A 26,510-nucleotide genomic window follows, 5' to 3' on the forward strand; every position below is an offset into this window, starting at 1 on the left:
CTTTTGCTGTGTTAGGTAAAAGAAATGTCTAATGATCAGAGTCACTCTAAATGTTTTGATTTTTTAGATGTTTGTCAAATATGAAGTTTGCACCTCTGAGGGTGACCTATGATTAATGAATATACAAGTAGGGGATCAAAGAAACAGTTTCCATGGAAAATAATTGCTGCCTAGGACATATAGTCAACTTACTTAAAACAGCTTTTAAAAAATCTAGTTAAGGTCAAGGAATAATTTACTTGTTTCATTTGTAAGCCCCAACTTCTTTTCTACCTTTCTCTCACAGTAAAATATTCACAGAGTTTGTGACAACCATCCATGAAATGCACATGAAACATTTTTTCATTCTGACTGAAGTCCAACTCAGGGATGACATTAGAAAACTGGGAATGAAGTTGTGCCTTGGGTGTGTGATATGAAACCATCAGTAATTGCTCTGTCATCTTTTTTTTTTCTCTTAAAAATACTGTCTTTCAGTGACCCTACCCATAACAAACCTGCATCTCCTCTTTAGCACTGAGTCCTCTCAGTGCTGGTGAAAGCCAGTCTGGAGGATTTGGTGGGAAGAGACTGACAGCTCCACCCCACTCAAGCCATAGGTGTCCTCCCTGTGTCCAGTGGCAGAGTGGACATTACAAATATATTTCGCTAGATGTTGTTATAGGGTTGTAAGAAAAGGAAAAAAATAGCCCATTACATCTCACAAATGCATCAGCTGCTTTACCTGAGGTGAGTGAGTGGCTGATGAGAGAAAGGCTCTTTGTGTGCTCAGGGTTGTTGGAGGCAATTACATCACGTGGCAGGAGTCAGTTTGTGTGAGGTGCCCGTGAGCAGTAGCAGGTATTGTGCTGTTCTTGTGCTGTGAAATGATTAATAGTCTTTTCCTAGGCTAGTGAAGCCAAGGCATATTTAATTAATGTGTTTCTTTATAAAGACTCATTGCAGTAAGTAAGCTTTGAATAAAACAGGAGATGCAATAAGAAATTGCTACTGGCAAAATCATTAAATAGCTACAGACTGCAAGATTAAAGTGTATTTTGTAAAAATCCTAACTGTGGTCATTTTTCATGTTTAAAAATGCCCTGGGGTGCTTTTTAGAGGTGAATCAAAATAGTATGTAAATTTCTTCCTTAGTTTATATAAACTTAATTACATATTAGTAATGCCCACTATAAGGACAAACTGTTTGCCAGAAGGTAAAAATGTTACTAAAAAAAATGGATGTTTTAACTTGGTGACAGTCTAACTAGTCAGCTTTGACATCAATATTTATAAAATACCAGCTCTTCCTCCTTAGATTCTAGATGTATAGAACACTGTCAGGTTCACAGTCAGTAATACTGAGAGGCATAACTTAAGTACAGAAGACAGAAGAATCATGCTCTCACAGCAATATTACAGGAATAGTTTAAATTTAGTTTCACTTTAACTTTTATTTCCATGCAGCACCAGCTCTGTCTCTTTGTTTTCCTCTCTATATTTAATTGAGTGCCAGTAGAATGCTAAGGTAGTGAAAGAAGTTTTGTGTTAACCCCCTCACAGGGACCATGGTGTTAGGAACCCTTAATTTCACCCTATGAGGCACGCTAAGCTGCTCAGCTCAGCTGAGGCAGTTGTTCTGGTGTGACCCTCCCTTGTCACAGAGGGTCATTATTAATTTTCATAAGGTGTTTCATGTTTTTCAAGCAGGTGACTGTCCCTTTCCCAGAGCAGAGGCTTTTATGTAGTTGTGTGGGCTCGTGTTTGTTTCTCCCCAGATGCTGGTGCTTCTCCCACCTGCCTGGCAAGGCCACCTCTGCTCTGGTTCCTGGGGCTGCTTTTGCAGTGAGCTCCTCCTGCCTGCGCTGGGAGAGAGGGGAGCACCAGAGCCTGGAAGGCAGAAGCTGAGAAGCCTCCTTGGGGCAGTTCTGATGAGTTCTGAGAGCAGGGACATAAGCCCTGCCATAACCTCAGTGCCACTGTAGAGCACAGGGTGGTTTCCAGGTCAGGTACATGTGGGTGATGTCCTGCAGAGCCAGGTCAAGTCTGCTCCTGGCCTTCTTGGCACAGGACAGAGCCAGCTGCCACCTCTCCTGGGGCTCTTCAGCCCACTCCGTCTGCCTCTCCCATGGGATCTTGCACCAAGCATTTTGCAGTAACTGAGGCACTCGGCATCTGTCACATGAGAAAACCACTGATTCAGTGACTGCTATATGAGGTTTTGAGAATGTTTGAGGAAAAAAAGTTGTAGCCTGCAAAACTACTCTTAATTGCTGAGGAAAACCTGTCACAGACTGCCAGGAGGTGTTCACTCGGGCAAGAAGTTGGGATCTGCCCGAGTCCCAAGAGCCTGGCAAGTAAGTCAAACAAAGTTTGAGTATGTTGACTGTGATTCAGATTAACTGCTCTCATGTGGACATGCTTTGACAGCCTGCAGACAGATTTTTCTGGGCTCTTTGTGCTTTGGTGGGTCAGCACATACAAAGTCTAGAAACAATACCAAGAGGTACTTGTATGTTGATGGTAAATATCCAGATAGTTAATATGCCAACATGCCTGCTTATTTAAAGACAAAACATGGGAAAAAAAAAAAGATAAAAGTGGTGTTTACTGTTTTGGTCTTCTGCTGAAGGGCAAAAGACTGTTTGATTCTAGTCTGCTCTGAAATGCATGTGGGTTTTTAAATCTTTTTTTGCTCCCCATGATAAGATTTTGCCCCTGCTGTCTTAAGTCTGTCTGTTCTGACTAGGACTCCCAACTATTGGTGCATGACACAAGACATCAAGTGGTTACATTTTCAGGGCTTGTTTCAGCTCTCATCCATGAGTGTATCTGTTAATTATCCTGCATTTAAATGAATGCTGATTAGCTATATCAAGAGAAGTCTGTTGAATGAAGAAGGTATACAATTATTAAATTGCTAATGCAGTACTCTCTTTGGAGGAGGCCTCCACAATTTTATTATGTGGTTGTGATCAATGTTAGCTTTAGTGTATGTGATTTTATACAGCAGAACTGTGCAGAAATGGCACTTTTACAGGATGATGTCCTTCAGTTGCTTGGGAGACCTGCAGCATTCCAGACCCCCTGACTTGGGTGGCAGAGCCCCAAATGCACACTTAAAGGCTACTTGCAGAGATTAAAGTGAGATTTCTGACAGATGTACGTACAGACTGCTTGCCCTCACCTAAACTGAGGCAAATTTATCATCACTGTAAGGTATCGGTTTTCTTTTTGAAGAAAAACTACTTGTCAGATAGTGATTGATATTCTAAAGTATCTTAAACACAGAGTTTCTGATGATCTTTGGAAGATCTAGGTCCATTCCCAGCATTAATTTAAGGATTTTTACAGTGCACTATAGAAGTGTTTTTGAATGGATATTCTACAGTATTATAAAATCTTGAGGCATTTATATGGATCTTTTCATATCACTCCTTTTTCCTGCATTAGGCATGAACCATGGCTTTTTTCCTTGGCATGGTGCAGAGTGGACAGCAGAGCAGCACAGCAGAATCGTAGGAACCTTATATATAGTTAAGCACAATGTAACAATCTGCTCTGCCACTTATTATTTATTGTTGCTAAAGGATTTGCATGACAATTTATGCTATCCAGATCTCAAGTGAGAGCATGATGGATTCACAAGTCCCCACAAAGCTCCTGTACTCTATGTATATGTATTTTATTCACTCTAAGCGTCAGTTAGGCTTTCCTCTCACCCCCAAAAATTCCTGATACCATATATCCCTCTTTTTCCTGGTATATGACTGTGGACATAAGCACATTGGTGCTCAATTTGTGAAACGTCAAAAACGGATGAAATATAAGCCGTAGTGTCTTAGCAACAAATTCTTGTTATTTGCTGTCATCTTCTGACAGTGATAGTGCAGCAGGAGCAGTAGGCAGGAGTGGTTTGTGTGGCTTGGAGTTTTCATACCTGCATTTAAATGCAGGACTCACTGTGTTATTCCACATCAACTCACCTCATATCTGCTCATACCCAGATAAATGCATTTTGAATGTGATTACTCCAAGGCTCTTTTTCCAGAGAGACTAAATATCTTTCCTTTCTAGCTTTCTAGTCCCCACATTGTTTGCATTTGCTTTGCTGATACAGTTCAGGTTTTTGAACTAAGAGCAGTGTTTCATGCTTCTAAACCTCTCCAGACTCTGTGCCCTGGCTAGTTTTGAAGGCTTTGCTGCCTTATGCCAAGACATGCTCTGCTCCAGCAGAGATTATCTGAGCCAGTCAGTCTGTGATTGAGTGGCAGATTTTACAAAAGTGAGGAAAGGCAGAGTTCTTCTAATGGATCACATAGTGACTAGATCAGCTTTGTCTCTTATACATGAACTGATGACAAAAAGGGGAAAATTAATAAAAAACTTGCTGCCTTTCTGAGAGTGCTAGAGGCAAGGTGAAGAGGGCATCAAGGTGAACATCTATTTAGTCCTGTAAATAGGACTAAAATTTAGTTCAATGTGCTTGCTTGGAAGCAGTTAATTTAAAAGTAGAGGGAAAGATGAAGGAGGAGGTAGTTTTGGGTTTTTCTTTACTGAATCTGAGAAAGAGTCTGGAGGAGCCACATGGGAGCACAACTTCTTCCTATACTTTTGTGTACTCTGAATGCAGAGGTGAGTGCAGTGGAGGCTCCCAGCTTCAGGGCTGGTTCCAGGGCAAAGCCTCTGTTCATGGCTCTCAGGACAGCTCCAGGACTCTTCTGTATGCAGAGGTGTTGCAAGATTTTTCTGGGATAGGGAATTTAGAGTCCTTGAATGATCATGAGTTGTGAGATAAGGAGGTAAGTGTTATGCTTCACATGCCAAGCTGTTTTGATCAGTGTATTTTGTAAACTCAGGGAACCAAACCATGCAATTATTAGCCAGGATAGGCAGATCTTTCTTGTACCTAGCAGAGTGTTGTTCTCTACTGATTTGATTGATAAAGACCACCTCCATAAATGATGAATGCACTGTTTTATGTTGGTTTTGCCCAAGCCCAAAGGCAGGACACAGAGCTCTTCAACAGACAGTCTCCATGGATTTTGTCAGTTGTATCTGGTGATGGAAGCTTCTCAAGTTGCTTCAGCATTGTGCATTAAGGTAAAAGGAGTGTAATCCCAGTCCAACAGGAGTACTAGTTAATCAGCTGGAATATCCTGTTGTTCTTGGCCCTCAGCCATGCTGCCAGAGCATTGCTCCAGGGAGGATGTAGTGAGCAGTCTCAACAAGTACAACATAACCTCTCTAGGTACCTGGCTGTTCCCTGTGAGTTTTTGAAGCCCTAATGGTGTTTCTGACAAGGTCTCTGTTTTCTTGGCCAAGGAAAATTCCAAGACACAAGTTGGATTCAGAACAAGCTAAATATATGTGTGTGTTTAAAACACATGTGAAGGCCACCCAGACAATCTTAAATCTTCAAGTACCAACTGCTGGCAATAGGAGGGACTAAGCAGAGAGCAAAGATAACCAGGGTTCACAGCTGTTGATGATCTCCTTCATGGTCCTGTGAGTTTCTCTAGGGCATGAAGTCCCAGGATAGCCTGACAAAGAGAAGAGACTTTGTCCCCTGTTATTCAGTTATTGCTGGGGTTTTGTTGAATAATGTCACAGCAGGAGTGTTTCACTGACTGGCAAGGAATGATTGTCCAGACATTCAGATCAGGCAGAGTCTGTGTTTATGTGTCCAGGCACAGGGACCCACCTGGGCCTGCGCTCGCCTGCCTGCAGTGCTGGTGCTTGTGAGGAGCAGCACTCACTCCCCAGTGACACACAGCCCCTGAAGAACCAAAGCCAATTAATAGTTTCTGTTCTTCCAGGGAGCACACACAGTTTTCTCTCTTTTCTACAGCCTTTTTCACCTATTTGGGTAAAAAAAATAGCACTGGAAGGGCTAGTGAGAAGCTGTGTAGTTCCTCGTGCTGGTGAATATTTAGCTGCTGTGGATCTAAGCTCTGCCCAGGTATTTGGCATGGAAGGTGCTTGTTATGAGGCTGTACTGTTTTCCATGGGGATACCCAATACCTGGCAGACCCAGGGAGCCATCTGGCTGTTGGAGAAAGAGCTGATGGCCAGAGTCATCTGAGCAAAAGTGTGTGTTTCTGCCAATTTTCTCACTTTGCTCTTCTTCCTTCAGTGCCAAGGCTCTATTCCTACAGGTGTTTCGTAATGGTGCATTTAGGGACAAGACCTTCCTGCAGTCAGTGTGGACCCAAGTGTATGACATACCAAAAATAGAGAGTCACTGAAGTTCATCCAGAAAACAAGTATTGTCACATGCCTTCCTTTGAGATAAACTTTTTTTTTTACTGTAATATTGACTTCGGAAACTCGGATCTAAATATTACTCCTTCGTTCCATTGGGATGGGTTTGTATGTGTGCAAACACACATGCGTGCATGTATACAGGAGGCGACACAGACCATCAAATATATGTGCAAAACAACACTAACTATGACACAAAAGGTAGAGACCAGAATAAATGAAAGCCCTGAGTGATACCTTTTTGAGTTCTTGAATTTGACTAAAATAAGCCAGAGATGGATCTCGAGCAATCTCGTGATACCTTTTCTTTTGAGTGATGTGACAAATTGCCAAAAGCCATGGATCTGATGCCAAGCTGCTGGCTGTGCTTGCAGGGTGAGATGCATTGTGTTGTGATGGGAGACAGAGCCAGGAGCATGTGGGGTCGCTGTGCCTGGTACCCCTTGTGCCAGGGCCACCTCAGCAGCACGGGCTTTGAGCCCAGCCAAGGGTTGGCACACTGAGGTGCTGTGCATAGAAAACCACTTTTAGTATCACTTGACAAATGGAGGCTTGTCAAGATATTTGAAAGACAAAATAGATGCCCAGCTCGCTCTCTCTTGTGTAGGCTGGCAGCTCAGTGAAGCCCTCTCCTTGGTTGTCTGTCCTAACTCCATTACCTCTCTGTGCCTCACTCTCATCTCAGTCTTTACTGTTTCTTCTCCCCAGCCTCAAATCCCATTCCCTCTGCCTTGCCCCAGTTGTATCATCTAAATCATGCCAGTGTGGGGGGAAAACCACCTGTGACCCCCACCCTTGATGTAGACTAAGCTTTGCATGGCTCTAACGCTGTCCCTCACCAAGATGCAGTTCCTGGGAGTTACTCCTGTACTTGGTGCCACCTTTGCCCTGGGGTGGCTGTGTGGGACCTGGCACTTCTGTGCTTGTGTCTCTGGGGCGGACCCATCACAGCCTGAGTCCCATCTGTGCTGCTCACGTCACTGTTCTCTACCAGCCTGGCAGGGATTTTGTCACCTGGGTGTGAAGGCCAGCTTCTCCTGAGGGGGTGTGTCATTCAGTCCAAAGCCTCTGCAACTGGAAAAGTAATTAATAATGTTCAGGTGGAATACAAAGAGAGTTTGTTCTCTGAAAGCTGTTTTGGGCAGCAACAAGATTATCACCTATGAAGAGGTTATTTGAAAAATCAGCAGGCAGGGTCACAAGTTTCTTGAAGATCATAATCTTTTGAGAAGTAGGTACTCCTGCATGTATGTGCTTGGGCAGAACTGCAGAACTGTGCTGGAAAGTTGGTACTATTGAGGGGAGGCAGTGGGAAGAGGAGGGGTGGCGTTGAAGGAAAGGTGGATGAATGTAGGTGATTCCCCACCAAAGGAGGATTGCTTGGGTATAAAATCTGGTGAGTTTTTACTGACCACTCTCAGGAAGAGAATGCAGGCAGAAACTGCAGGTGGCATAGGAACTTAAGCAACTTCTGCCATCACCCCCTCCCTCCCCTGCAACAGTGACGCTTTTATCTGAGGTATGTATATCAAAGACTGCTGTACTTGCAGTGGAGTTAATTAACACAACCTGGAAGACATGCAAATTGGGAATCTAGTTTGTGCCAATCAGACAATGTGACCTTGTTCAAAGGAATTAAGAAGGCTGTGATGAAAGCACGAGTTTCTGCAAAAATTCACGCATTTCTTGCTTCTATCTGTCAATGGCAGTACGAACAAAGAACAGGAGACAAGGACCCGCTGCCTCTGTCAGGTGTCCTGGATTGCAGGGTAACCCAGGCAAAGCTGGCAGCCCTGCCCTCACAGCTCAGGCAGAAAGGCAGTTCTGCAGGGCTGGGAGCCTTTGCTCTGGGCCCTTGGGTGGCACTGGGTGAGTGCCCGAGGCAGGACCACTGCCCCAGTGGCTGGCACTCGCCGAGGGGCTTGGAGGGACCTTTTCCTTCCTGGGCTGGCAATGGCCCACACTACCTTGTCTGGATGTTTGTTCATGCCACTGAAAGGCTCTGGGAAGAGGCCTCTGCTTCGAAGGCATCCATGGTGGGTGTCCATGAGGGAGCCTCCACCCACAGCTACTTTCTGAATTTGTTGAGTATCAAGGAGAGACCAGGGCACTGATTTGTACACGACAAGAACATTAAAAGAAAATTGCTTGAACGTTGTTTTTTTCCAGCATTTGCTTATTGTTAAATCTGTGCTGTGACATTCCTTGGAAGCTGTAACTGGTACTCACCTGAAATGTGAATGAATGGTGTGTGATAAGGGGTTCAACATCTTCTAAAAATTACTCCTGTGGTATATTTAGAGCTCCTTACAGCTCCTGTTAGCGAACCACATAGTTTCCTAGAGCTTAGATATTATGACAAGCTGTCTGCCCCTTTTGTTGTGTGAATTATGTGCCAGCATCTACAAAACCTGCTCCCTGTGGTGGAATGGGTATCTAATTTAAGATAATTCCTGGGGGGAGCTCAGGAGGTGATGAAAGCTGCTGGTTGCTCCATTGGAACTTCCTCCTCTGCAGTTGCTAAGGCAATGTTTGGGTTTTCCCTGGCACAGTCAGTAACCTCAGTGAAATCCAGGTATATATTTTATAATGGAGTACCTGGCCCTTGTGCTTGGTTGAAGCTGGGGGCTGGCATGTCTGTGTGAAAGCCAAGTCCTCACCTTCTCCCTCCTGAGCATTGATAGAAATCCTCTCTCCACATGTCAGAATGTGCAAAACACGATTGTTAGCCAGGACCTCTGACTTCTTCTGTACTTTTGTGTGAGTGTATGAGTCATGGGAGCCAAACTCTGAATCCAGCAGGGAATGATTTGCTGGCATGACCTTCCCTGTTTCATTGTGCCAGTCTAGAGTCCATTACTGCCTCCTGACATTGAAAAGTGTTCATCCACACCACTACATATTCTGAGGGTTGTGGTTAAAGTAAAATGCTCTTTAACTCAATGGTGGTATTGATTCATTTTTGTTGTCTGGAGCCACTAGCAGTAGAAGGCTGTGGAGTAAAGACTTCTGTGTTTACATGTGTAATTATTGGAAATATGGGTCTGCAGGGATGGCTGGAACAGTGAAAAGCCACAAACTGCATTAAGTGAAAGTTGTGGGTGTTCAGGGAGACCAGGCATTTACTCCGCAGTTATTCTCCCCTAGATCATGGTAGACCCCATAAGTCCTAAATGTGGCAGACATTTCAAAAACCTTACACAGGAGCTAGGGAAATGAGAGGCCCAAGTACTTGTGGGTGGAAATAAGTTTTTACTGTAGGAACAGATTGGGAAACTGCAATCTTGTATTTTTGACAGCTGCAGTCTTCTTTTACATGGGTCAGATGAATTCAAGTGTCAGGTGATGAAACACGCGGGAGATAAAGGACACTTTGTTATGGGTCATTTCCCCAGGTACAGGTGGGGTCCATTTGAGGAGAAAAGCAGAGACAAAACCAGTGATTCATGTGCTGAGGCAGCTGCTCTTTATTTTTAGATCCCAAAAATAAAAAGATGGCATTTCTGATGTCAGAAAAGCGATTACAGTCTGAGAGCAGTCAGACTTTGAGGAGTAAGTTAAAAATGCATATTTAGTAGCTCTTTTTTCCAGTACCCTCTGTGCTACAGATATAGGTCTGGTATTGGCAGGAAGAGCCTGACTGATAAGCTGTGATTGCTCTGAATAGTAATAATAGAGGTGATAATTGCAGTTAAGTTCTCACTCTGTTCCCTGGCTTTCCACTCCATTGGGTGGTGACCTAGGGATGCTGTGTGTAGAAGTGGGGAGGAGCTGAGCCACATGAAGGCACAGAAAAGCAAAAAAGTGGGGGTTTTTTTACCTTTTCAGGCATTGGTGGTGGTGGTAGTTGAATAAGCTGAGCAGCCTAATGTAACAGTCTGGGATAAAGGGGCTGGGAATGAAATCTGCCAGCAGCAGCAGGACAGTTTCCTTCGGAGGGTAGCTCAGTGGTCTGATGCTGGATAGTCTAAACTCATTCTCCAACCCTCCCCAGTAACTGTGGAGGTATTATAACAGCCATTTGTAGTAATGGCTTAAAAATTGAGCTCAGTTTAGCTGAAAAGCCTAATATTTTCTGTGGCATAGTATTGTAATGGATTGTAAATTATGCTTGTTCAGTTTCCCCCATTGACATATTGGGGCAATCAATTTGTAAATGAATACTACCCCTATCCTGCACCACTAATTTTTGTGCTTGGCTCACTCAGTTTGCTGTGTTCCAATTCCCACCCTTCTAAAAAGCAGAAACAGAGATTTCTTGCTTCCACCCAGGCCTGTTTCTGACCCCTGCTGATTTCTCCTCCCTTCTCAGTCACTTCCTTTCAGTAGCTCTCTGCCTGCTGGGTCAGTCAGTGTTCTGCTTACAAAAATAACCCCATCTGCTCCTGTTTGTACTTGATTTCACATCTGCACTGGGAAGGCAGGGCTGAGATTCTCCCAGGGGAAACAAGCCCAAGCTCTGTTAGCCTGTAAGGCCCACAGGAGCCTCTTTAACCACTGGCTGGCAGAACATGAGCAGAGAGGGTGGCTCAGCCCTGCTTGTACTGAGCTCACTGTCCAGTCTTACCAGCAAACCTGCCTATGGCAGGAATGATCCCTGGACAGGGGTGAAGCAAGTCAGCACATTTGCTCAGGGATCCCATAAAAACCTGTTTTCTCCTAGTACTTAGACAGCAGTTTGTGCTGTTTTTTTCTTTTTGCACTTAAACCTTCATGTGATTTGGAGGCTTTGTTCTCAGCTTAAAGCTTTCTGCATCAGAATAAAGTTGTTTGTGGCCTGTGCTGCTCGTGAACTGATTAGAAACTGGCTGCCCAAAGCTCCTAGCATGAAGGGAGGAGAGGAGTGCCTTGTTCCCATCTGGGGGATAGGAGTAGGGAGCTTGGATGGCTTCTGCAGATTGCCATGGCCCAGTCAGCTGGTGGTGTTGGCCAGCAGCGTTTGCAAACCACACAGTTGCTAAGGCAATAGTGCTTGTGGCAGGCAGAAAGGAGCACAGCCTTAGGAGCTGCATGTGGGAGCAGGGCTGAAGGTGCTCTGTCCACAAACAGTCTGCTCTGACTGGCACAATTTGATTTTATCTAGATTAGATTATTTCAGTTAGCATTAAGCACAGCTGTAGGTATTTTTTAAGCTGGTATCTCCAGCAATTCAAAGGAGAGCAGTGACTCTGTAACATTGCTGCAACACTCCCTCCCTGCAAAAAACCCCTAACCAGCAAAGATGAGTGTTGCTTTCAGTCAAAACAGAATCAGCTCAGAGTTGGCCACTAAACCCTTTCCAGGCTCTGATGAACTTAAGGGACATTTTGCTGAAAGACAAAAAGACATCCCTGCAATGAAGGACATGATTTTGGTGTTAATCGTGTGCTTGCAGCCTGTGCATCTGAGAGTCGGTACAGAGGGCACCAGGTAGCAAGGCCTGCCAGCCAAATGTTTTGCTTGGGGGTTGCCTTTCACAGGTCTTGCATTAGCTGCAGAACATCTCTTTTTCTGCAGCTGGTCCTTTTACTCAGAAAAATCAGTTGCAAAAAAAAAAATTGTCCACTTTCTGCCTCATCTTTCTTCCCGTTTTGTTTTTCTGGGACTCTCTGGACCTTACTGGAGTTACCAGTTAGTGCTGGTGCTGGCACCTGTGTGCAATTGGGTTTTGTGATGAAAGGAGGACTAAAAAATAAGTGCCTGGACATACAGCTTCAATTTTCATTTCATGGCTATGTATCAAAAATAAACAGTGCCCAAATTGCTTCAGAGATATGGGGTTTTCTTATTATTAGGTGTGCACTCCTGGGCTTTCAGCCAACCCTGTGATTTTAAACTTATCACCAGAAAAAAAGGCAGGTTTCTAGCATGGAGGGATTGACAGCAAGAGTCTGTACATTTGTGGCTGTGCTTACAAACTGTCTGCCTGACGTAGTGCCTGAGACACACAGGCAGCTGAACTGCTCAGCACATGGCTAACATCAAATTAATGGCATTATTTCTGCAAGCAAATTCCTGCTGCAGCACAGTTACAGTCAATGTTCACATTCATTGCTTTTGACAGCCTGATATAACATAATTTCATTTAAATGCCCATGTGAGACAGAAGCATAGGCATTTATTTAAAAAACAAAAATAAAAGCCCACTTTTTTTAATACATAAAGTGTCTGCTTGAAGGAATAAATTAGCAGCCATACAGTGCAATTGATTTGCAAGAGCCCCTGGATTTCAGTGAAGAGCTCTTTTTAAAGATCAGTCGGGAAGACTGTAGCTTTTGCCACTTTGGTGTTCAAACAAATGCTTGGTGTTAATTCCTTGTCAGGCTTTGATCAAGGGTTTGGGGGGGCACTCAACTGAGTTTGAAAGCAAGCTGGCCATGTATGTCCTTTGCCTTTGTCTTGTTAGGCAAATCCTGTAAGAGAATTACAAATATAGACCCTCTTTCTTAAGTTGCCATGGCTGCACAAAGCAGTGATATCCTCATGCTGGCAAGGCCAGCAGCCAGAATCGGAAGGTTTTCTAAGTATTTGCTTCTTTTGTAATTGCCTGACTGTTCTCATTGAGGTTCTCCTTGTTTGTTCAGTTCCACCTCCCAGGCTGCCCTCAGAGTTGTGTTTGGCTGTGTCACATAAATTGGGAATATACGAGTGGTGGACTGGCAGTTCTGTAATAACTGGGGAGCCTTGCCCAGTGTGGTGGAGTGGGGACTGTTTCTTGGTATCCAGCACAACAATTTAGATTTAATTGCACCTTTCCAACAGCTGGAAAAGAAGGCAAGAAATAGTATGGATGTTTTTCAAGGGAGAGCCATTCCAGCAGAGACAGGTGGTGTTCCCTCTTCCCAACCATTATGTCATGCCACGTGCTTTGGGTTGACTGCTTGGCTGTGCAATGAACTGTCACCAGCGTCCTAGAAAACTAACCAGGCTCATGCAGAACAGCTCTGTAAATCCCTTTAGGTCATCCTCCCCAATGCAAACCATTGGGGTGAGATGCAAATGGCAAATGAAATCAGTGTAAAACTTTTTGGTTTTGCTTGGGATGGCCTAATACTGAAGAGCTGTCAGATTGGTCTAGTTTGGGAGTTAAAATAAAAGTAATTAAAATCAGATGGAACCGGTTTTCAGGTAATATTGTTTTTAACACACCACATTTACATGGCTAGCATCAGGCCCCATCCCTGGGTCAGACTACCCACCTGCAGTCACATATCCACTGGGTGTGTGCAGCCCATGCTGTGTAATGGCATCCAAGCCACAAGTGAGGTGAACGTTTGGTCTGTGTGACAAGTTAGGGCCATTCTAATTTCTGCTTCCTTTGCTCATTATTTATTTATTTATTCATTCTGTTTATTGTCATGTGTTTATTAATTTTTATGAACTTCCTCTGTGTCCTTTTGCTATCTGAACCCCTAGAGAGATCTGTGTCTCAAAGAGGACCAGGCTGATCCACTGGATCCTGCTGGGTGAATGGGCTCTGTGCAAGTGCTGTAATCCAGATTCCTGCCCACTTTCCCTTGAACTACTGAAAGACCTTTCTGCTTTTATATGGGACCAGATTGTTTTGGAGTTGCCTTGTGAATTTTCCCAGCCACCTGGAGTAATGCTGGTGTTGTCCTCTCTCCCTTACAACTGGCTGCACTGAAAGATACCACACCAAAGACTGTGCTGTGTGAAGGGTACTGGCAGAGATAGTTGCTCCTTAGCTCTTGTCCCAGCAGTTGTCCTCAGGTTAGCAGGAGGCTGCTGGGATGTGTCACCTTAGGGCTGAGTGTCTTGGTGAGGCAATGAGTGCCCTCAAGGCCTTGAATGCTTCTTGCAGGTGTGGTTTTGTCTTCAAGACTCAAATATCAGGTGCAAATGGGATTTTTTTTTTTACCTGAGTAAAGGAAAACAGTCGGGACATACAGAACAGTCAGGGCTGGTTCTGTGCTTCCTGGTGCTTTTCCTGGAAAAGGAGCTTGGGTTTCTACTCCCTCAGCTCCCTGTGCAATGACAGACAGGCAGGAAAGCCTGGAGCCAGCATCTGTATGGCTCATTCATGAAGTAAATGGAGGAAAGAAAATATGGGGAATAACTTGGGTTAGATACAGAATTAGGAGGAGATTGTTCCTGTTAACTATCCATCTCCTCCTCTTTGTCATCATCCTCAGCCTTGTTCTCCTAGGCGTCCCAGCTGCTGGCTACAGTGCGTAGAGCAGATCAGCCCTAGAGCTCTGACCTTGGTGCTTGTCACAACCTTGGATGATTTCACATGGTTTTCATCGTGTAACCTTGTGTCAAACTGCACACAATAATCTATTCCACAGCAGTTACGCTTTGCTGCTCATGCTTACACAGATTTAGCACTTTATATATAATGGGGACTGCTTTTCCCTAGGTGGATGTTTTCTTTTCCATACATCTCAGATCTGTTCTCTGTGTGGTATAATTGATTCCCAGTTGTTTCCTTCTTGCAAATTTTTGCTAGACCCTACTTTGGGAAATGGGAGAGAAGGTCTCTGGCTGTCAGTAACATGCTGATATATCAAAATGAGATGCTCAGTTTGATGTCTGAAATCACCAGTACATCCTGCAAAATGAGATGACTCAGGCCCCAGCAAGCGGTCGGTCTGATCACCTGATTTACTCATTGTCAAAGTTGCTGCTGGTTTCAGCCAGGTAGAAACAAGCTCTTGCATGTGGTTTACAATTGGTAAGTGGGAAACTGTGTCCAAAACCCAGACCATAAATGATACACCACTAGCACAAGGAATGCCATTTAAGTGCCATCTTTTTTATTTGTGGCCTTTTTATTTTCCTGTTAGGAAGTGAATTTCTGCTGTGCAAGGATTTAAAGATAAATTGGCAAGTAACATTTGGACCCTGCTTTTTCTGTGGTGTAACGCATTTTTGCAATCCTTTATTTTCAGTGTGTGAGAAGTGATTATAGCTTTGTGTCTAATCTTTGTGTACAGTCATTTTTCATGCCAGCATGTGCATTATGATCTCTGTCACAGACAATAAAGCAAAGCTGTTGACAAACTTTCTGCAGTAATAATGAAAAGGGTGGGTTTTTACAGTCTGCATTGATTCAGCAACACTATGTTTTTGGAGTAGTCTGTTCTGAAATGTGAATATATCATAATCAAATTCAAATCAATTGTTCCCACATTTAGCTTTGAAGGATGCATGGAAAAATATCTGCTTTTTGTAATAAGTTTAGCATAACAGTCTGATTGTTTCATTAATGATTTCCTACCCAATATTACATTTTCAAAGCCATATGCAATCATTTGTGTGTCTCCTTATTAATATTAAACACAATTAGTCCTACTGTGACACTTTGAAAATGCACCCCTTGCAGTAAATGCTGCCTTCACACAGAGTATCCCAACGTGAGAGCAGCTCTCCAGCATTTGGTGTCCCTTGGCACAGATTGTCAGTGCTGTTTCTGTGCCTGTGTTGCCTCTGAAATGTGGAGTGGCTGTTTCATTTGACTGTGTCTGGCTTTTTCAGCCACCTGCTGGCATCCACTGGAGATTTTACTTTGTGATTAAATAGTAATGAAAGAGCTTGATTCTTTGAGAATAAGTTAAAAAATAACAGTAATATCACGAGCATGATGTGGGATGGGTGTTAAAACCTCTGCTATTTGTTTGTATTTACTCAGCCCTTGAGGATTGGAGAGAAAAGCTCCCATAATGTGCTGTCAGAGAATGTGTCTGCTCAGGAGATAAGCAACTGTCTGCTTTAGCAAGCAGCAGATTAGAAAATGGCTTTCACAGCTACTGCTTCAGCCTCCCTGGAAACACGGCCAGTTTGGAAGGCCAGGAAAGCCCCGTTGCTCAGCGTGGGATTTTCTGCTTCACCAGGAGCAGTGCAGGGTGCTCATGTGGGGCAGCTGTCAGTGCAGCTCACTCCTGCATGGGCCCACTCTTGGCCTTCAGGGTCCTCCTGCAGCCCCTGGTGCTGCCAGCACAGAGCCTGTGGGTGCTGCCAGTGCCATAACTGGGGTCCCTGGTGCTGGGGGTGCCCACAGCCTGGCCTAGGTTTACAGAGTGCTTTCCTAGAAAGCATAGAAACAGTAATTATTAGTGAACATGCCTATATATTTATATTTTTGTAGAAATATGCATGCAATGTATATAAAAGAAATAATATTGTGAAGTTGAACACAAAATGGTGCCACTGACCAAACTCAGCTTTCATTTCCCCAGCCCCAGAGTGGGTTGCTGTTGGGTTTAGAGCTGTCATCTTGACTCAAAAACTTTGGTATTTGATTTGGAAAAAACCAACCAAACCTACAACTGTATGGAATTTGTCCCATCTATAGCCATTACCAGTGTCTGTCTAGAGCTACTTGTGCTTCTTAAAGCCTTTTGTGGCTTGTCACAGGAACTGAACAATATTTAAAACCATGTCAGATTAAGGGTTTTCTAAGCAATATTAACCTGTCAAGGTAAAGACTTGTAATCTTGCAGCTGCTTGACAAGCTGCATTATTTGTCCTGTAATGTTAATTTGTGCTGAGGCTCTGCAGTTAGGTGAAGTTAGGTGTATGAAACCTGACTTTCAATGTTCGTTAAGGCTAAATGAAAATGGCCCCTTGATGAGTTTTTGTTAGAACACTTGATTAGTCTCTTCTGGCTTAATTCACTGTCCTGCCAAATGCTTGAGTTTAAACTTTCTCATGAGTTTTTATTTTCAGAACAGCTGATGATACCAGTAGCAGAAGGAAGATAGATAGATAGATGGATGGATGGATGGATGGATGGATGCATGCTGAGGTGGACTGTCATGGTCTCTCCTTGTCTGAAAGAGAGAGGCTTTGTTTGTAAGGGTGAGCAGGATGGTTCTGTGCAGAGATGCTCACAATGACTGGTCTGTGAAGGTTGTTTCAATGCAATCATGCTTGTAAAGTTTACTCTAGCTTCTATCCAGTATTTAGTTTGTTAAGGTGTTGACACAATTTTGCTGACATTCTTCTTAAGTGGATTATGCTCACAGCCAGTTTTCAAAGCAAACAGATGGCTCTTCAAACGGAGCATTGCACACAGATTTTTTTTTAATGGTGTCTCTAGAATTATGACAGCTCTGTCAGAGAGGGCTAGTTTGTCGTTAATTTTCTTATGACAGATGATTCAAAATAATTCTTGCTTCTTTGTCTTGCTCAAATGAACCAGCTGTTTAAAAATAAAAATCACAAGGTGACCAAGACATAAATCAATTGCTCTGTACATGAATGGAATTGCACTATTTTGATAAGTCCACTTCTGTTTTTAGATCACTGTAAAATAAAAATGTCTTCAAAATATTGGAAGTATGCTCAGGAGGCATGTGTTTCTTCTTGGAACCCAAAGACATGTTGTGCATTGCCTCAGACAAAATCTGTAATCTGAATTGCCAGTTTACTCAAATGTGAACTCAGAATATGTATAAGGGAGAGCAGGTGGCTTGGCACTTTGACGTGGGGCGTGAAGTCCCTTGGCTTCTGCAGACTTCAGGTGAGAGTCTGGGCAGGGCAGACTCGGGCTGTTGGCCCCCAAGTGGTGCATCTATTCCCAAATAGCATCCATCCATGGGTGTCTCAGTCCCTGGACAAACACAGTTTGAGGGCCACCCTGAGAAACATTCTTTGACCTCATCCTGGAAAGGGGTTGCTTCTTGCACTGAGGGGATTTTTCTGTTCGTGGACATGCACACAGAGTGCCAGGTTTTAGCTTGGAGAAGTTAAGGCTGCAAAGTATGGTCACACTGATTTTTTCCTGTTTGATGGTGAGGTCTTTGGTGTCTTTGGTCCTGTGTGCATAAGAAGTAGCAGCCAGGGGTATTTCATCCTAAACCAAAACTATTTCAAACTGCATTTGTGCAGTTTGAAGAGATGGAAGATGTATTGAGGAGATACATTGAGGACCCTTTCTGCTAACATTATCATGTCGTTAATGATACATACTTTATTTATGTGCTGGTGTTGTCTCTGTCACTACAGCACTGGCGCTATTCCTCTGCCATTTGCAGATTGGGAGGGGCACCAAGGTGGCCTGGGTGCTCCAGGCAGCTCTGGGGCTCTTGAATTCCTGCCTACTGTCTTTAACCATAAGCAAAACCTCTGACATAAAAGTAAGTTCAGAGCTGTGAAAAATAGCTGCTGCATAATTTATTCTTGTTTTGTTTTTTCACACCGTGCTTGCTGACTGGATCCCAAGCTCTTTGACTGTGTATTCCCAGAACTGTCATGCTGCTGAGACACAAATCCCTTCAAAAGAGCTTCATAGCAAATAGCACAGAGCTGCTCACGCAGTCCCAGTGCTTTTTGTTATTCTCACACTGAGTTGTATTCCCAGCATCTGGATGGTGATTTGCATCGTTCAGCAGGGACAAATCTGTGACACCAGGAGATGAGGCAATCATGTTCTCAGGCACAGGCTTCGTCCCTGGATGACGTGGTGTCCCACGTGGTGTTTACCAGTGCTGCAGCCTTGCAAGCCACCATTGTTGGTTGTGAACATTGTGTACAGGGGTTCAGACCCTGCGAGTGCAGTGCCAGGCACTGGCAAAAAGGGGACTGTGCTCATCGGTGTAGGATAAATCCTTCCTCTTAGCTCTGGGGAAAGGGAGAACAGGGATGCTCCCACTGCTGGAAGGTGTCACACTGTGACTCATCCAACACGTCTGACTGGTTTGGAGAACCCAAGGAAGGGCAAGTGATCAGTCACCCCTCCAGTGAGCCCAAAGTCCTGCTGTAGTGTCTCTTGTGTCCTGTGAGGCCCATCAAAGTACCTGTGATTTGCAGGTGGTCAGGCTGGGTGGCAGGGATCTGAATGTGACATTTCAGTCAGTGGAGGTATTCCTTATGAGCATGAGTGGAACCAGCAGCAGCATGTGCTGTACTTGGGATGACATTAGGAGAAGAGGAGCTCAAGTTACTGATACTGAGTTTTAATAACCAGATGCATCTCCTGGCTTTTATTTATTTGTATGCTGTAGCTCCAGAATCTCGTCACTTCATGGTACTTGAGATATCAATATTGCATAAATATTCATTTTACCATTTCTGAACCCCAACTCCTTAATACAAATTTCATGTAACACATTTTTCCTGATTGTTACAAATTGGATGATATCCTGTTAGTCACCTCACATTTACATGCTCTGAGAAGATACAGAAACAGCATGTTCATGAAGTCTCATTCCCATTTGCCTTCTTGAAGATCCCAAACAAAATGGTTCAGAAGGGTTCACTGGAGTGCTATGGGATGGTGTGTTTCATATGGGCACAGCTTGGCCTGCTCTGCTGAAGGAGGGCCCGAGGCTGGGTATCAAATCCAGGTGGAAGGAGGGGTGGGTTATCAGGGTCTCTCAGCTCCTAAGGGACCCCTGGCTGGGAACACGTGGCCTTTGCCATGGGGGAAGTGATGCCAGGGAGCAGGGAGGGAGCAGTGGCTTGGGGAGAGTGGCACCATGTGCCATCACTGCCCTGGCCCTGGCAGGACCTTGCTGTTGACTGTGAAAGAGGAAATGCCTTATCCTGCAGCTTCCTTCTGTTCAGACTGAAATTACCTCCCAAGGCTGGTGACATGGAAGTGGGAGGAGTCTGGTGCCTGTCCCACCCTGTCCAGTGCTGGCTGCTTTCTTCCTCACTGTGCTGGTGCCAAGCTGCAGGAGGGGCTTCAGTCCCATTTCCAGGGGGCAGAGGTGATTTGAGACGGGACCTGTAGGGACACAGGAGCAGTATTGCTGCTTTTGGTCCTGAGCAATGTGTGCAATCTCTGACTCTCTCCTGCATGTCTGTGCATCCCCAGGGCCAAGGAGATCTCCTGAAGAACGCCAAGAACGAAGCCCTGGAGAACATGAAGCAGATCCAGCTGGCGTGCCTGTCGTGCGGACTGAGCAAAACTGGGAGCGGGCAGGCAGATGCCAAGGCAAAACGGTGCCTGGAGGCAATACAGGAGAAGGACACTGGAGATGAGAATGGGAGGCTGTGAGGAGATGCAGGGCTGTCACATTTGTCACAGATTTCAATAATTCCAAACTATTTTTTTAAAGCATTTAAAAACTCACACAGGAGTGCCCTCTACAGGGTGTGATAGTATTAAAATCCTCACAATGTCAGTATTTTAATGCAGTTAATTTATCCAAGTTAAACTCTGGTAGTGAGATTTCTAATGAAGCCAAGCTGTCTGTATGCAAGTGCGTGTGTGTGTGCGCACATGCAAATCCTGTAAACACCCTTTCATGCATTACATTAGCCATTTGCTAATTTATTCCTTTGTCATCTTTTGAATAGGCTTATTCATTCTGAAGATCAAAACAAATTGAGAGCACTTGTATCAGTTTTGGGCTTTACTTTACTCTCCAGCTTTTATCATTTTACTTATAGGTTATATTACTGTTACGCTGCTTAAACAAACAGAGAAACCACAACAAATTTCACTGACAGCTGCTTTTGTGAGGACAAAACCGGTGGTTTGCTGCAGACCCTGAAGGTGATAAATTACAGCCAAGTAAACAGGATATGAAATGATCAGAGTTGCTAAGTAGATTATCAGTAGATTTGAGGTGTATTTTTTGCTGAATGTAGTAAACTGCTCTTCAGGGTACACCCAGACAACACATACTAACGTAAGAACTAGCTAATTTAGTTTATTCCAGCAAAACATTGCTACCTTGTAGATCTGCAAGACAGCTACAGTCTGTGCTGATAGGCATTAACTTGAGTAGTAATGACCATAGCTAGTCAGCCCTGTAATTATGGGGAGAGCTGTGAATACCCTTTGGTGGTCATGAACGCTGAATGTGACCTTCAGGCTGTTCTGAAACAGCCAGTGGTGCCAGTATTAAAGGAAGGTTTTTTAGATTTCACAACATGTGAGCTTTAGTGCAAGATGTGTGAGAGGTCAGGCCTTGCTTGCCACCTTCTGTGTAGATGTTGGAGTCAGCTGGATGAAGCAAGCAGGCTCTGACCTAATGTTTTCATGGTTAAAATCATGCTGTGCTAGAGATTTAAAAGCAGGGCTGAAGAACTGCTACAGGTGTAGTGTAGAGAAATAGCTTGGGGAAAAACAGGGTGCCAGCATTTTTGTGCAGCAACTACAAATATCCTAACACGTCATGTGTTTGGGGAAGTTCTGAGAATTGGCTGCCTCTTTGTGCCACTCTGGAAAGGAGACAGAGAATGTCCTGAAGCATCCTCGTCCCTCCCGATGTCCGGCCCACGTGTGCTCACAACATTCATTTCAATTGTTTAAGTACTGTGCTTGAGTGGAATATTTGTGTTAACAGGACTAAGTGTTTTATGGTTATAAAAATACTATATTTATTTAAAGCATTGCTTTTATTTTTAAAAGCTACTTTTTAAATTAATTTGATTAACAAATATGCTAATTTTCTGAACTTAACAAAAAGTAATTGCTGAAAGTTTGACCATTGGAAAATCTTATATAGCTATTGTGTTAAGTTATTTTTGACTTCTTAATAACACTATTATGTTCATGTTGCACATTACTGAGAGAGTAAAGCTATGAAACAACTTTGACCCATGATTTTGCAGTGATTTTACATGACCCTGGATGAAGGTGGGTTAGAGTGGGTAAGTTGCTTGAGAGAAGGTCCTGCTCTCACAGCAGCTGTGTTATTGTAAAGGTTATAACTCAGGTGCCTTAAATACCATTTCAGTAAAATTTGCCATACTTGTTCAGATCCAGCCCTAAATGCTCTGTTTATCTCTCCATTAGATTATGAGTGTGTGTTCAGACTTCACTGAGGTCTGGAGAAAATGTCTTTCATGTTTCAGGCAAGGCATAAAGCCCAGATCAATGGTGTAAGTGTGCATGTTCACATTTTCCCCTCTTGGGTTATGTTTGTACAAAAACAACACTTGGCCTTCACTACTTACAGTTAGGGATGATGGAAACTGTTACCCCAGCATCATCAGCTGCTAAGGATCAGCCTTTGGAAAGCATCCCTCTCAGAAGGAAGAGGTTGCTTCAGGAAGGTGAGTGGCTTGCCTCTTGGTGCTTTATTTAAATCTAGAAATATCTTGATTTCCTCAATCTAAAAGCTGTCCTAATGTCTGTACAGGAAGTGCTGGCAAAGTACCTTCTCTGATGTTAGGAAGAAATGAACATGAAATTGCAGAGAGAAGGGCTTTCTTTCTGTGCCCACGTGTAGAGAGGGTATTACACAGCTCTCACTCTGGATGCATTAGGACAACCCAAAGTGGCCGGATGGAAATGCCATAGCATGCACACACACCTTTCATACCATGTTTAGCATTCATGTAGTGTCCTGTGCCAAGGTCATGCATTCTGTGCCAAAATACAGGAGTAGAGAATTTGGGATTGTCCTAGCTGGGACCCAGAACCCTGCAGCTGAAGCAGCACCACCCTTCCTCCTGTACCAAGGAGCAGCAAAAGCTCATCTCACCTTCCTCTGAGCTCCTTTGAAATCATTGGGAACGAAGTGAATGATAAAGTGCCAGTTGGTGTAATAAAAATTCAGCCTTGAGGGAGAACACATGGAAAAATCATATCCAACATCAGCAACAAACACACACACAGAGGATTGAGTGCCTGGCCTTTTTGGGAAATGTTTCATGGCATGCCTGGCTTCTTGCAGTGGAACAACAGCCTTCTCTGGGCCCTCTGCTGGCACAATTTGCCTGATGTCCCACGTGAATGGGTGGGTATTATCTGTATCACTTCTATGGGAGTCATGTCAGGAAGGTGTTACAGGCATTTGCAGCTGCTTACAGCGTAATTGAACAGGTAGAAATCAGAGAAGCTCTCAGGGACTGGTGTGGGGAGCTGTCTGCCAGAAGGGAGCACAGCACTGAATCTACCTGAGTTCTCTCTGCCGCTGAGGCCTCCATCTTTACAGTATTTGTTTTATCTTTGTCATTCTCTCAACTGTAAGATAAGACTGATGATGTTTTCCTTCCCAGGCACAGATTAATTACATATTCCTGGAAAACCTTTGAGTTTGCTCTTGCTCTCAGGAGGACAACCAGGCACTGTAACACCAGTGTCTGCCAAATCCTTCCACTGCTGGTGAGCACAGGTGAGGCAGGACACAATCACCACTCCCAAGGGCCTTGGTTCCTCCAGGGATCAGGGATGTCTTGTCCACGTGTTTGTGTGTCTGACCCCTACCAAACTGCACCTTTGGTCAAGTGTGGCAGAGGGGCAGCCACCTCACAGCTGTTAAATTCCTGCATGATTCCCAAGCAAGGATGGGGCAGGCAGCTCAGAGAGGCCCCAGCATGGGGCACAGGGCTGCAGTGTCACTGTACCAGTGAGGGGGACACTGGGGGCCATGAGAAAAAGATGGATGCAGAGGTTTTGCTTGGATTTTGCTGCTTATATACATGCATGAAGGAATCCAGCCATGAAGCATGGGAAGTAGCTGAATTAGTCCAGCTGTTCACAGACCTGATTAGTCTTAAATCAGCAGGAATAGTTTTTACCAAATTTCATGTGCTGACATGACCAGTAGGACTTGACCCCTTTCCCCTCCCTTCCTGAATTCAGCATGACTTAAAGCACCATGCTGTTCCACTGCTTTCTGTATCATTTTTCATGTATTTAGTTCCCTTTTTTAAAAGGGATAATTCAGCTTCCCAGTGCAGAGAAGGTGAAAGTTTTGTTCCTCTTTCCGAGATTCATTTTCCAAAATAAATTATCAGATAATTGCATGCATTTAGAGAGTTCTTTCCTGTATGATATGCCATCTCTCTGTTCAGACTAAAACATTAGGTCATAGCCTTCTTGGCATGGGTCCCACTCCTACAGGGTTAGGAGCAGCCTCAGGCAGGGGACTAACTCCGGAAGCTTCACAAAAAAAAAAGGTGAGGGGGTCACAGGAGCAGTGTCTTCAGATCTCCACCACTCCCTGTGGGGCTGAGCATGGTGGCCCTGGCTCGTATCTCAGCAGCAGTAGGTGAAGTACACATTCAATAAAACCAGATTTGGTTCTTTTTGGCCTCTCTCTCTGCCCTAGGTAGGCATGAAAATCCATCATTACCATAACAGTGTACCAGTGAAGCTGTCTCCAAATTGCCACATCAAGCAAAGGGCAGCTGGGGAGCACTGCTGGGATGTGTTTCATGGGTCCAAAGTGTGAGTGCTCTTTGAGACTGTTCTGGCACGGTCCTGGCAGGCTGCCTTTGCACAGTCTCAGGCTGAGCAGTCTTGCATTTGCTTTCCATAGCAAGTCCCTGAAAAAATGTTTCCTTTTTGAAGTGATGTTGAGAGCTTTGTGAGTTCATTAACCAAGATGTGACTGACCCAGCCAGAAATGTGATGCAAGTTCTGTCTCACCAGCTGTTTCTCTGCAACAGAGAGTACTGTGTGAACATGCCCCTGATCAAGCAGGTCACATTTTAAATGAGGATGTTACACTCTTCCTGATTATTTGAAACACTTTATGAATAAATTGCTTTTGCAGAAAATACTCATGGAGTAATTCCAAGAAAACATGCAGACAACAAATTCTCAGCAGACAGATCTTGAGCAGGAGACAGTGTTGTGTTTGACAGCTGTTTGCTGTGCACAGTCCACACCACCCTCCTCTGGGAACTGGAAGAAAAATGAATGATTCCAAAGGCAAGTTTGAGTTATTGATGATGTTAGAAGTTTTTTCCCTGTTAAGTTTCACAGCAGAGACTCATTCATTTAGAAAGACATGAATATAGTAGAATTGGGAAGCAAATGTGATACTTGAGGCCAAAAGTGTGCTTGGAGAGGAGGTGGCATGCTGGGTGTAGGGCTGTGCTTGGGGGAGCACTGGGTGAGAGCCCAGGAGGAGCCATCAGCCCCCCTGCAGTGGCAGAAGAGGGCTGTTTGGCCAGGGAGCAGTTTGGTAGCTGGTGGGGTTTGTTGGCACCAGCAGAAGTTTGCAGAGACCTCAGTGAAGGCTGGAGGTGCAACGGGAATTTGTCCCATCCCTGATCCATGGCTTACTGAGGTGGGAGAAAGAGGATTAACCTGGCTTGTTTGGAAGCACATATGGGGAGAATGGAGGCTAGAGATTAATTATTTGTGTGCTTCCTCAGATAGCATCTGGTGAACCATCTACACGTAATGCAATTAAAAACAAGATAGAAATTATGGTTTGGACAGCAGGAGCTGCTGTGATTTCTTACGATGCTGATGGATGGAGAGGGGAGCTTTGCAGTTGCAGCAGTAGTGTGCTCTGTGTGGGGGAGAAGCTGAGATCTGCTGCTGCCTCCTGCACCTGGCAAACAGGGCAGAGCAGGGGCTGCTGCTGTGCTTCATTGCTGGGTCCTCCCAAGGTGGAAGGTGAGTGTGCTGGAGGGGCAGAAACAAAGCATGGAAGAACATACCAGAATGGGCAAGTCCATTGCTTGCTGCTGTTGATGTATCTGCCTTCAGGATTCACCAGCCCTGACTCAGCTGTGCTCTGCTGGTTTGCAGCAGCCTTCCTGCACAAGGTATTTCCAAAGCCAGCACAGCTAGAGCTGAGCTGTGCTACCAACTCCCTCCTGGACATCTGCTTTGCTCCTTTTCTTTGTGGTCCTTGATGGACTCCAGTTTTTATGGAATCTGAGCAGCAAGAAAGAAATGCTTTTGGGCAGGGCCAGTGGGCACCCAGCCCGTGGCCACAGGGACCCTTCTCTGGGATGTGTGGGGCTGCCCTGGGCAGTGGCAGCTCCCTGTGGAGCTCCATCAGAGACTGCCTGGTGAAGCTGTTTTTAGGAGGCTCAGATTAACCATAGCATCAGGGGGCTCAGCTCCTACCAAAGCCAAGCTGTAATTTCACCTGCTGATGTTTGACAACATTTTGCTGGTGTCTTGTCTTTAAGTAACTGGTTATCCACACAAACTGCTCTGCTGATTCCTAGTGAGACCCATCCCAGCTTCCCACTGCCTTGCCAAGGCTAGCAGTGTGTTGTCCCAGCTCCTGAGGGAGAGGGGGGCAGCACTGTTTCGGGACTGCCATTAGACTGTGGTGTGGAAGCAGAGTTACTCTGAGAGATCTCATGCACTGGCCAAGAAAACCATCTTGAGGTGTACACCCACAGGCAGCTGATGATGTGGCTGGGCACCTTTGTCACATCAGCTGAAACATTTTGGAAGGAACTGAGTGCAGAGTTTGTCATCAGAGTAAACCAAAAATGCTGACTCCGTGAGACTGGCTCAGGTTTGCAAACTGTTTGAGGTTGGCTTGGAGTTGCTTCAAGGCACATGCCCCTTAGGGCAAGCAGAAGATGATCCTGTGTTTCTGGAAAGCCTGCTTTGGTATTTAGTGTTTGAGCAGAGGCAGGATGTGTGTAAATGACTGCCTGCA

General features: G+C 44.6%; 1 protein-coding gene across 2 annotated transcripts in view; it reads left to right on the plus strand.

Moving 5' to 3' along the window:
- The window catches only part of PLCL1 (phospholipase C like 1 (inactive)), a 177,809-nt gene extending 156,071 nt beyond the window's left edge, over positions 1 to 21,738 (plus strand). For both annotated transcript variants that reach the window (XM_064433980.1, XM_064433981.1), the window contains exon 6: positions 20,006 to 21,738. In XM_064433980.1, the coding sequence (XP_064290050.1) occupies positions 20,006 to 20,188 (183 nt within the window). In that variant the 3' untranslated portion in view covers positions 20,189 to 21,738. The remainder of the gene's footprint in view (positions 1 to 20,005) is intronic.
- Positions 21,739 to 26,510: the final 4,772 nt, after the last annotated feature.

Source organism: Passer domesticus, chromosome 10 (genome assembly GCF_036417665.1).
Source record: "Passer domesticus isolate bPasDom1 chromosome 10, bPasDom1.hap1, whole genome shotgun sequence".
Taxonomy (NCBI): domain Eukaryota; kingdom Metazoa; phylum Chordata; class Aves; order Passeriformes; family Passeridae; genus Passer; species Passer domesticus.